Below are 13,113 nucleotides of genomic sequence, written 5' to 3'. Positions count from 1 at the left end.
AACTTGACGTACGTTAGAAACGTTTAAGGAAGGCTACCGAGATAGATAATAATATATGCTGTAGCGCGGCTCGCCATTCTCCCAATGATACAAAAAACGAGTCGTCCGAATTCCGCTTCCCTCACCGCCGAAGAGCAAAACATTTCATTTTTACATACGATGGGCGTGTAGTTATTTTGGAGAGTTTCTTTCAAAAATACCATTTTTTTATGCCTACCTCTCGCAAATTGTATTATCCCTGGTAATGACGCATTCTTATTTAATAAATGTTTTACTTATTTATTTAATACATTTTAGATAATACATATTCATGGTTAGGTAGCCTAGGCCCTAGGTGGCAGTATCACCAGTAGATGCTCCTAAATCTACATTTTTTGGATGCGACCCAGGGAACAAAATAAACAACTTCAATATTGTACTATAAAATTATTATTTATTCTTTTATTTTATTCATATATTGATCCGAAAATTTACAATATATTAAGGTACCATTGTAAATTAAACAAAGCAACTCTTTTAAGATTCTTAAAAAAAAAAAATACACTTTGGCTATTACAAGAACAAAATATAGACATACTCATAATAAATATATAGGACTATTGCATTACTTATTAATGATCGGTATTTGATATAGAGACATAGACTATAATATATTGATATTCTAGTTATAGGAATTAGCCATTAGGTACCTATAACCTATGTCTATTCGATAAATGAGTATTGCGAAATGCAAATTGTAATTATTTAATTTATATGAACTATTTAATTAATTTATATTTAAAATTGTAAACACATGGGCCCCACACGAACATGTTCAGTGAGCTCCATTATCTTCTCCAAGGGTAAAAAATAAAAATAAATAATTTATCAGTTACTAAAACCTAGTTTGGTTTTGAACTTCCTAAGTAGGATATTTCAATCTGCGGGTGCTGGTGTAACGTTACGTCAGCACCCGGTTGGGAAAAACTGTTTTCCTGGTACTTGGTTTAGGTTACGAATTCCAAATTGTTGGTTATGAATGGTTACTAATCGGTTACTAAAGTATGGAACCAAATTCGAAGAAAATAGTTTAGGTTGTGGTGCTAGTGTAATGTACCTTCCAAATTTTTAATTGTAATTGATTGAAAATACCTATGTACCTCTATATATGTTATTATTATAACTTGAAATAATGATACTACTATACTAGTATACTATACGTTTAATGTGTAAAAAAATTAATTAAATAATCAAAATAAAACATTATTATACGTCCGTCGTATATTCATATGCAAAAATGAAATGTTTTTCCCTTCGATGTTGGGGGTAACGCCAAATTCGACGGCTTGTTTTTACGGCCGAGTTCAAGCTTCAGTATATATTATTTCTTTCAGTGAGGAAATGTAGCCGGCAGGTGCCAATTTTAAAAAAACCATATTTTCAAATTCTTGGGATTGTTGTATCACTTAAAGAGTGTTCTGTGACGATACAAACTTTTGTTTATCTAATGAGAACCGCCCCTTTTTTACTGTAAGCTATTTATCAAATTTTCTTGAAAATGTTGATGTCAAAATCAAAATTTGAACGAGTAGTTTCTGAGTAATAAAACTTTATATAGAATAATATTATACATATAACATAAAATATATTATGTACAATTTAGTTTGTCGAGCACTTATTAGATACTATACTGAAATATGTATATAAAATGCTAAATTCTAATATATTGCTTACATTCAAATTATTTTCAAATCAACTAATAGGTATCCTTTTTGATGTATTGAGTTATCTATCTATTGTATTGTTAAAATGATCGATTAGTATAGATAATAAACAGAGGTGCGTTACCCCAGCACCCGTACTTTCAAAATCATGAATTTCAATCACGCAGTATTATGTACTTTATTTTGTACAATTTTGTACAACCAAAATTAAATTTTGTACAACATTCAAACACCCCCAAAATCCAAATTCATCTTACGGGTGCTGCGGTAACGTTACCCCAGCACCCGGATCAGTTAATTTTCACGAATTTCAACTTTGAACCGTACAGTATTATGTACTTTATTTTGTACAATTTTGTACAACCAAAATTAAATTTCGTACAACACTCAAACCCCCCCAAAATCCAAATTCATCTTACGGGTGCTGCGGAACAAACTCGACTCATACACCCTTTTTATATCAAACTTTTAAACGTTACCGCAACTTTGACCTGAGTTTAAAAATATTAGGTGGAGAAAAAAAACTCTGAACTTATAATAGGTAAATATAATTTATTTTGAATGAATAAAAAAAAATATATTATAATACGTATATAATATGTTTACATTTGTGCTACCTCGGTTTGTAATTTTGTAAACGCGAACGCATAGGTTACGGACCGAATTGGCGTACGAACCGCATACCGGTGGCTTTGAAAAGACGTCTGCCGAGCGAATAGTACACAGACGGCGATTAAAAAGACGGAACGGATCGAGAACGACGGTAAAAAGAGAGAAATAATAGCGACGAAACGACTCGAGGCGGCACTATTTGCCATCGAATCGGGCGAGACGCGGACCACCGAGAACTGAACGCAAACGAAAACCGGAAGCGTATGCCTCTTCCCGAGCGTCCGGTACCAGAACGGGGTCGAAAAAGCGTAAAAAAACCAAAGAAAATTGGAAAAAGTGAGAAAAAAACCGATTTTTATTAAAATGTTTTGAAAAAAAAACGACGTGTGATAACGGCTACGGGCCGCGGTCGCGATAACGAGATTGTTATTGTTAAAAATATAATATTGTTTATCTAAAAATAGTTATAAATGTCTTTATGTACCTATTTCTGTTTTTCAAAATTGTGATCATTGTGTAAGTAAGTTACATTTATGTCGTGTGACGTGTATTAGGTATAATTATTTACTTGAATTTATTTTGTTTTATATTAAAATATAAGTAGAAGTTAGAACGTTTGTACATTACTCTAATAAGTAATAAGTGATGGCAAACAATAATAGAGGAAGAAAACCAAATAATTTAATTAAAAATATTGATGATGAAATTTTCAATTTGAAAGATCAAATTATTTTTGATGGCTATAGTAAGTATTATTGTATTAGTATAGGTATCTAAATAATATAAACAATGCAATGTATGATTCAACATACATACAGCTTTAATAGGTACATTCAATTACCTATTCAACCATTTTAAATGTGTAGGCTCTACATTTTAAACTTATCAATTACCTATAATAGGTACTACAATTAAATTAATTATATTAATTTTATGTACACAAGGAAAAGATTTATTCTATTGATTAAAAAATAGTCAATAAATGACTTGTAGAAAATAACAATATAAAATTAAATATATATAGTTATATCTAGTATATAGTTGTAGCCGTTGTAGGTATCTATGATAGTATTACCTTTTATTAGGTATAATTTGTAATTCCCAAAAAATATAATATGTTTATTTTAGATTTTTGATTTTAGATTTTAGATTTATTTTTTCCCAAATTTTATCAATAATATTATTGTTAATTAAACACCTAAGAGTAAAGTGAGTAAATAATATTTATCTTCACATAACATCTCAACTATATAGTATATACTATATAGGTACCTATCACTTCAAACCTATATAATATTTATAATATACCTACCTGAAAAAATGTTTAATTACATTTAAATAAAATAATATTACAAACTATTAACTACTTACCACCATAGTACATGGAAAATCATTTATCAACGACAATTATTATTATAGTAGTAGGTACCTATTGTCAAAAATAACTTTATTGATAAAAATAATAAATTAATATATTATGTGATTGAATTAAAACCTATCCAATAGATGAGAATAATGTTTAAAAAAAAATAATAAATAAAAATATACAATTTATACAATATAAATAATGATATATAGTATACATATAATTATAATAGAAACTATTCAATATTTATAACTTAGAAATAACTAATAAGAAATGTAAAATATAAAATAAAGCGTACCTAACCTGGAGTTTTATTTGATTTGGTAGCTATTAATTGAATTATGTAATGTATTGATACATTCAGACTTTTTATTGTTTTTTTTTTCCATAGCATTAAAATGTTCAACAAAAGTGATAATTTAAGAGTTAAAATTTTAAATTTAAACTGGTTTATACATAAACATTTTTTATCATACAATTATTTTACGAATCATAATTATGACTTCTTTACTGGATAAAATTTAATATAACTAATTATTTTATTATTAATGATTATAATTTAAAAAGTCCTATAGGTATTATAATATGTAGATAAGTCAAAAAATATAGGTAATTATTCAATTTGAAAATTACCAATTTATTCAGTTTAATATGAATTACTGGAAAAAACTAAAAAAAAATTGTCAGGTAATTTAATAATAGTCACCGAAGGTTCAGAGTACAATATTATATTTCCCAGACAAGGAAGGACTTTTTTGTTTTAAATTTGACCAAATTTGAGTTTTAACCTTATCAAATACATTATAAATCAATAGTTTACCTTGTATTGTTAATGTGATAAATTATTTTCTTATTAAACTAGATAACTTTGTTATAACCTTCCAAAGAATAAGACATAGTTTGCAGAATAAGTGCCAAAAAAATTATGATTCTTACAATGTTTTTAGTAATTTGTAAGTACTTATCATATTGAGTAATAATAGAACACATTCATAACTAATAAATAGTTGTACACTTAAACATCTGAAATATGAAATAAAATTAGTTATGTGGTCCAAAAACATGTTCTAATTGTTTTACAAATTCTTAAAAAAGAGTACAGCTGTAGAATGGTTCCTTTGCATAATTAAATGTATTTGTATACACATTACAAATATTTAAATTTAATTCATTTATTAGTGGTTTTATTACTTCACAACATTTTATTTTTATAGATAGTGATGAGGGATATGGTGAGACACGGATTTGTTTGACCTGTGTAGAATGTAACACAGAAACAAATGCAGAAGAACAATGGCAAAAAAAGGGAAGTCAACAACATTTAAAAATAGTTGATCTAAAAAATCTTACCTTAATCCACAAGCAGGATTTAAGAACCTCGATCTCAACAAAAAAGGATCAGAAAAACAAATTGTATTTTTAAAAAATGGAAATACTTTTAACAACAAGCCTCAGACAATAAAAAACATAGGAAAAGTTATATTGAGAAATACTTGTTCTGTTGATTCTATATTAACATCATTGGCCTATGCAGCTGCAGACAGTAGTAACTATCTTTCATTCTTGGTAAAACATGAAAAATCTGATAGAACAGCAAAATTTATAACTAGAATGTTAAGTAAAAAAAATGTAAAAATAACTAGTTTGTATAAAGAACGAATAGAATTATTGGCACTGCATTACCCATATAATGATGAAGAGCATACTCTAGTAGGTAATATACAACTAATTGATGTTATGGGAACATTAAAATCTACAGCAAAAAAACTATTCAACAAATTGCCATCATATACAAACGTGAATTGTTGTAAAAATATGTTATGTCCTAATTATATGACTGTACAAAAATACCCAGTTATTTCGTTATGTGCTTTTGATGATTACATAAATGTACAAGAAGAAATTGAAAAATACTTTTCAACTGAAGAAATAGACTGTATTGAATGTCCGTCAAGAAGGAAAAATACATTCAATGCAAAATCCCATATATTGATTGAGCTTATGTCACTTCCAAAAGGTAAAATAAATTACTTTCATACTTTACAATTATTATATATTACCAAAATTCTTAAATAAAAATTGATTGACTAACTTGTATTTTGTAGAACTTGAAGAATCGACAAGTTATGCAGACATTACAGAAATCTGTAATGTTCCACAAAATTATGCAAAACCAGTTTTATGGGACTTGGAGGAAATACCGAAAATATTAGTAATAAGAACCAAAGAATACTATTTAAGAAGTGCAATCGTATTTGTAAGTGGGGATCGCTCTGGTCTAAGAGTATCCACTGGACATTATAAGTCAATAGTATGGCGAGACAATGAGCGGTGGGAAGTGTATGATGACCTTAAAGAAACAGCTACAAATCCCCATGGAAAAAAACAAAATGTAGAATTTTTAATATACACAATATAAAGTTTTTTATGAATATTATTTATTTTTTTATAACTTTATTACCTACTTAAAATATTGTAGCACAAATTTGATATCAAAAAGAGGGTAAGTAAGTGGATGTCGCTCTGCTGTATAGTAGTTTACAAGTGAGTTACTGTAATGGATGGTATTAAATTTGAATTCAATGATATAACATCATTGTATACGAAAAACGATTCTGATCGGAGACGAGCTTTCAGTCTTGGATATTTTATAGAATATTAATTAAATTATTTATTTTTTAAATGTAGGTACCTATAAAAGAAATTCATTATGTTACGTGGAACCTTGTTTCAAATTTTCAATCCTTAGCTATAAAAGTTAATCATTTTATAAATTTTTAACTAAAGAATTTGTAAATTTTCAATTAAAAAAATTTTGTCAACATTTGAACTTTAAATGGCTATAAAAAAAAAAAGTGCCTTAATATTTTTATCTTATGGGGAACCTCATATTAAATTTTCAAGTTTTTTGAATAAAATTTTATTGACCTTTATAGAATAAAAAACTAAAGAAACGGAAAATTTCAAACGTCTATAAATAACTTAAAAATTGTTGAAATATTTTGAAAATTTTATCAAGTATAGGAATTGATAAAATAAATATTTGGTGTATACTCGTATTTCAAGTTTCTACAATATTATTCGTTTTTATTTAACAACAAAATAAGAATATCGGTACAACAGAAATTGAGTGAATATCTAATATTGTAATTCAAATGCTCATAAAAATTTAATTTGACTTTCCGGTAGACATTTTTTTTTTATAAAAGTAGACAAACTCGTGAAGAATCTTGTATAGAATTTTCAAACCTTAGATTTGAAAAGAAAATTTTTTATGAATTTCTAACTCAAAATAAATTGCAAATTTTTGTGATTTTTAGATATTTTATAGAAATTCTAACTTTCAATGCTTATTAAAAAAAAATTGTGACTATGTATTTTTAATATTTTTTAACTACTTTTCCAAAAATATATTAGAAGTCTTGTATCAAATTTTGAAGCTTTTTTACCCTACGAATAAAATTTTATCGTCATTTATAAAATAAAAACTAAAAAATATTGAAAATTTCAAATGTCTATGAATAACTTGAAAACATTTGAAAATTTTATTTACGTATAGAAACTGCCAGTATAAACATTCTGTGAAAATTTCATGTTTCTACGGTAATTAGTTTTAGAGTTACACTAATATCTAAAATCGATTTTTTCACAATTTGATTTTGCGTAAAAAATCCCGTTTTTCGTTAATTTTGTTTTGGTTTTTCACGGTGCTTTTGAAAAATATTGGGAATTTAAAAAAAATGAGCTCCCCGTTGCACCAACTAGATTCACTCTCGAACCGGAAAAGCTAATGAAGTTAAAAATCGAAGCATTATTTCGACAAGTTCTCGTGTACACAGACACACAAAAAAAAAAAAACATAGTAAAATCAATACATTAAATCTAAAAGACAGAACTAGATTAAAATTGACAATAGTGTTAATAGCATAAGAGGTAAGACGGAAATTAAGAAGATAATAATTATCTGGAGAGCAATAAACAAAAGGAAAAATATAAAATAAACAGTTCTGTGCTTAAGTAGAGAATGATATTCAAGAGAAAAGAAAAAGTCAAAGTTTAAAAAATAAGTTCTAGAATCTACCTACTACCTAGTAAGATAAAATTATAATAATTATAGAATTATAAATTAATCAACAACAACTATTTCTACCTACAAGGTTGTGCAGTATCTTAGATACAATATTGATACAAGATACTCGATAACACCCGTTAGATGAAATAGTATTTTTTTTTTTTGTGGGGGGGGGCTAATCTTAGATAGTTACCACAGCACAAAGTGTACAAAATAAAGTACATAATACTGTTCGGTTCAAAGTTGAAATTCGTGAAAATTAACTGATCCGGGTGCTGGGGTAACGTTACCGCAGCACCCGTAAGATGAATTTGGATTTTGGGGGGGTTTGAGTGTTGTACGAAATTTAATTTTGGTTGTACAAAATTATACAAAATAAAGTACATAATACTGTACGGTTCAAAGTTGAAATTCGTGAAAATTAACTGATCCGGGTGCTGGGGTAACGTTACCGCAGCACCCGTAAGATGAATTTGGATTTTGGGGGTGTTTGAGTGTTGTACAAAATTTAATTTTGGTTGTACAAAATTGTACAAAATAAAGTACATAATACTGCGTGATTGAAATTCATGATTTTGAAAGTACGGGTGCTGGGGTAACGCACCTAATAAACAGTTGTCTTAATAAAACCGTGGTTGCTAGTCATCGTGAATTACTATACTACCGGCTAACATCTACATTCCATTTTAGTCATCATAACGGTGGAAAACATTTCTGACAACTTCACATATCGTTGATTATAATTTACAACTTTATCTTTTTCTGTCGTCTTACCAATATTTTTTAATAATTTAATGAAAAAAACAAAAAAAATCCTAATGTTCTCAAACTGATAACTTTAATTTTATTTATGTTATCCAAGTAATAAAAACTCTACGACAAAGATAAAGTTGTTCCCTATGCGTTGTGGAATTTTGGTAATTCTACTATAAATACTACCGAGGTTCTTTCCCGCGCAAAACAGTTTTTTGCTATGTTGTACATTTGTGGGGCGGCCCCCTTTTCGGCCAAAACTTACAGTTTTCTTTAAAATTTACAATTATAACAACTGAATATAACAATTTTTATATATAATTAAATAATATGATTGTATCCAAAAATGTGATTTTTTTTTAAACATTATTACCTACAACTAAAAAAACTGAAAAAATAAAACAATTGGCAATAAACTGTTATAACATATTATTATTGTTACAATTGATTATATTATATTAGTATTTATAATCAATGTTATTACTTACATTAATCGAATAAAAAATAATATAGTTATATAATACATATAGGTAATAAGAAGGTATATAATAATAATTATGATAGTAAAATATAACCAACTATGAACGACATTCAACTTATATTGAAGAGTAAAGGTATACAATAAAAATAGTAACATTTTTCAAACAAAAATGTATTGTTAGTTTATTTGAATTTAAGCTAATAATATGTTAAACCATTTTATTGCCAATTGTTTTATTTTATTATTTTTTCACTCAGAATGTTTATCAACAAATCACATTTTTGGATACAATCATATATAATTAAATATAAAAATTATTAAGTTTCAGTTGTTATAATTGTAAAAAGAACAGTATGTTTTGGCCGAAAACGGTGACGCCCCATTTGTAAGACGGAGACAACGCAGCGGGTATAGCGTCCTCTTAACGTCCTACAAATGTACAAAATAGCAAAAAACTGTTTTGCGCGGGAAAGAACCGAGAAGGTTACAGTCATAACTAAGAAACGAGATTTTCACCACATAAAAAGGAAAGCTTAGGCTGTGCAACGTTGTTTTTATTTTTTTGATATCATTTATGTAAAAAAAGTTTTTCAAGTTTGAAAAACACAAAAAATAATGGTTTTTGAAACAGTAAGAACTTTTTTCATATAAGTTATATCAAAAAAATAAAAACAACGTTGCACAGCCAAAGTTTTCCTTTTTGTGTGGTGCAAATCTCGTTTCTTAATTATGACTGTAGTCTTCTCGGTTCTTTCCCGCGCTGCAAAACAGTTTTTGCTATGTTGTACATTTGTAATACGGAGACAACACATGCGGGTGTAGCGTCCTCTTAACGATATTTTGAAAAATTAATTTATATAGCGATTTAATTAATATTATAATTATTACTAAAAATTAATTAGGTACCTATAGTATAGGTACTTCTATCGAGCAGATGAGATCTTTACAATATTAATAATAAAAATAATTAATAAATAATAATTAATAATAATAAACATGTAACCATGTTCAAAACTAGTTTTTTTTTATACTGTAGCAAAGTGTATGTGGAACCAGTATCACGCAATATACATAATATACCTACACAGTCATTCAAGTGTGATACATTAATATTAATGTTATTATCCTGTATTCAGGTTAAGATTGAACCGCTTTCGCGCACTTAGGCCAGGGCACTTACACGGCGTATTCTGCATCGGCGTCGTTCGCCGTCTGACCCTCCAGGCGGACGCTTTGCGTTCCGTCATTGGTTGACAATTATCGGCGGCAGTCTTTGATCATCGGTACTCGCCGTCGTGTATACAGAGAATAGTAGGTAGGTAGAACCTTACATGAGACTGAATAACAATAAATATATTATAAATTAGGTTTTTTTATTGGTTAAGTATATATCAAATAGAGAGTATAAATATTCATATTATACAATATACGAACAATAAAAAAAAAAATTAAAAATATATAAGGTACAATAATTTTTTTTAAAAATGTATTCAAAATAATAAAATAAAAAATTAGTCAGTAATGCTGGATTCGTCTGATGATGTATCTCCGATTGTCGTCGTTAGAGTTTCTACCTCTGCAGATAATAAGTCATCTACAATGAAGTCAATTTTCCAAAATTTGTCTTCTTCTTTTTTCGTCTGACTGATAAAATCCTTCCATATGTTTGGCTTCACACGTTCGACGCCCTCAATTAATAATTGTTCGACATCGGTTAATTTATTAGTTGTATTGTTCGTTGTAACATAATTTTTAACCGATGACCAAGCCAATTCCATTGGATTAAGCTCGCAATGATATGGCGGCAGTCTTAGTATAATAGAATCATATTGTTTTGCTAATTCGTCAACTACATATTTATCATGCTTTACCCTTTTCACTATTTCAAGGAGTTGTGGAATAACCATAGGTCTGTCTATGATTTCATTCTTATCTTTCAACCACTTAATAATATTAGCCTTCTCGGTTTTCGACGTAGGTGCTTTATCAATCTTTATTGAATGGTATGAGGCATTGTCCATAATTATCACACATTTCTCTTTTAATCGAGGCAATATACTCTCTATCCATTCGTTAAATGTTTCACCATTAATTTCATCGTGAGAATTCCTTGCATTTTTTTTCGACTCAAAACATAATAATGCTTCTGGTACAAAGCCGTCTTCCGAACCTATATTGAGGACTATAAGGTGTTTATCTTTTCCCGACGAATTTACAACTCCGGTTGTTTGACCTGGTAAAAATTCGTCCTGTGGTGATTTTACTGTGCATTCACCAGAATTTACAGAGGTTTCATCCAAGTAGTAAATATGTCGACCCTCTTCACGGTATTTTTTTAAATCTTCAAGAAACCGTCTACGCCACAAAACAATTTCAGTTTTTTCCGTCAGTGCGCCATTTCCACTTCGTTTATTGTACTTAAAACCCATATCTTTTAAAATACGAAAAAGGCTGGTTCGTGAGATCGGTGGTAAAGACTCATCGTTAGAAACCACTTGATATATTTTGTCTACAGTCGGGATTTCACGTTTAAACCAAAAACTGTGCACGTGCCTACGAACCACATTTCTTTGGAACTCATCAAATTTAATGCGGGCGGATACCTTAACCCGTGTTCTATTTGGAGATATCACAATTTTCGAACGGTTGTATACCATGATTGTTTTGGAAATTGTAGTTGCTCCAATGCCTAATTCTTTAGATATCTCTTGCCGGAGTGTTCTTATCGACTTTTCTGGATCTGCTTCCAATTTTGATTTGTACGCATTAATTATTAATAGTCTTTTACCAGAATCAACTCGCTGAAATTGAAACAATGTTTTATTATAAATACAGCATATTAAAATTTTTTAAAAATATTCAATTCTAAGTATTTTTAAAAAAAAATATGTGCATTACGAAAAAAATGAATTTTTTCAACAATAATTTCAAAACGAAGTTTGTCCGGGCTTTTTTTTTTACATTCTAATAAAGCACCCTAAAATACACATTTTGGAAAAATGTCAAGGAACAACGAGTTATTGAGCATGCGTTGCGCATATGCCGCTTTACATTCCATCCCCACCACCCATTTAATTTCAAGGAACAACGAGTTATTACGCATGCGTTTCGCCAACAATCACTATAAAATAACTAATAAGTGGGGGGTTATGTTGGACACAGCAAATGATTAAAGTAGCTCCATGCCTCCATCCATTGTATATGATCCAAGGATCACGCGCAATTTATATCACCGCTAGTTTAGTCATATATATGATAAATATGCGACGCCACACGCATGTGCAGAGATCAGTCACCTTGCGACTCGTCTTTATGATGTCTTCAACACGTAGTACGCGTTTATATAGCAGTAGCTCTATCCAAAGTATATGGTCTCAATGACGAAATAAAATGAAAATCCAAATTGTTTCTCTATACAATATAATATGTATATTCGATGGTATTATTAAATAAATTACAAAATTAATTTTTTACTGACCTTTCCCTTTGGATTTTTTTTTATTGGAGACCTGGAGCGGCTAGACTGGCTAGAGTCTACAGCAGCTTGTTTTTGTAGTTGTTTCATGATAATCGAACAATTACAAGACATATTCACGAATAATATTAAAAATTTGCAATGGAATATTATAAAAACTGAACGAAATATAGTATACAACGTGGATTGTAAACAAAACGGTAATCGCAAAACCGAACGTACACGCGGTTGCACGAATGAACACAGTGGCAGCTGTCTCACACAGAACGCGGCGACGCACGGTGGGAACGTGCGAGAATACACTACAATACGACTACACACAGCACAGCTGCTGGCTGGCGCCTGGCAGTTGCATTCATACCGATACCATAGTTGTAGTAGTAGGTATACATCGATATACACTATACACAGCTGCAGTTTCGTGGCGGCCGATACTAACGCTCGAAGTTGGGTGGGGGGGGGGGGGGGGGGGGCGTCTGGCGGTGGGGATGCGCGGATGCGACGAGTTTTGGTCGACCGAGCGGTTCATTCTGAACCTGAATTTAATAATATTTGAGTATATTAGTAGGAATAATTAATGTTAAACAGACTACAGACTACAGAGTGTGTACTGTGTAGTATGAGTAGTATGTCGTTCGTTATATTTTTATA

General features: G+C 29.5%; 2 protein-coding genes across 2 annotated transcripts; one reads left to right on the top strand and one right to left on the bottom strand.

Annotated features, from left to right (window-relative positions):
* The first annotated feature begins 5,292 nt into the window (after positions 1–5,292).
* Positions 5,293–6,100, top strand: LOC132948458 (uncharacterized). Its single transcript, XM_061018910.1, has 2 exons — positions 5,293–5,698; positions 5,787–6,100. Exons 1-2 carry the CDS (start codon positions 5,293–5,295, stop codon positions 6,098–6,100), a joined length of 720 nt encoding a protein of 239 aa, XP_060874893.1.
* Positions 6,101–10,350: 4,250 nt separating this feature from the next.
* Positions 10,351–12,792, bottom strand: LOC132948822 (uncharacterized). Its single transcript, XM_061019475.1, has 2 exons — positions 12,466–12,792; positions 10,351–11,788 (listed from the first exon to the last, which is right to left on the bottom strand). The coding sequence occupies exons 1-2, from the start codon at positions 12,574–12,576 to the stop codon at positions 10,499–10,501; spliced, it is 1,401 nt and encodes a 466-aa protein (XP_060875458.1). The 5' UTR covers positions 12,577–12,792; the 3' UTR covers positions 10,351–10,498.
* Between the last annotated feature and the right edge of the window lie 321 nt (positions 12,793–13,113).

This window comes from Metopolophium dirhodum, chromosome 7 (genome assembly GCF_019925205.1).
Source record: "Metopolophium dirhodum isolate CAU chromosome 7, ASM1992520v1, whole genome shotgun sequence".
In the NCBI taxonomy this organism is placed as follows: domain Eukaryota; kingdom Metazoa; phylum Arthropoda; class Insecta; order Hemiptera; family Aphididae; genus Metopolophium; species Metopolophium dirhodum.
Note: the sequence above shows the minus strand (reverse complement) of the source record. Positions and strands in the feature narration are given on the sequence as shown.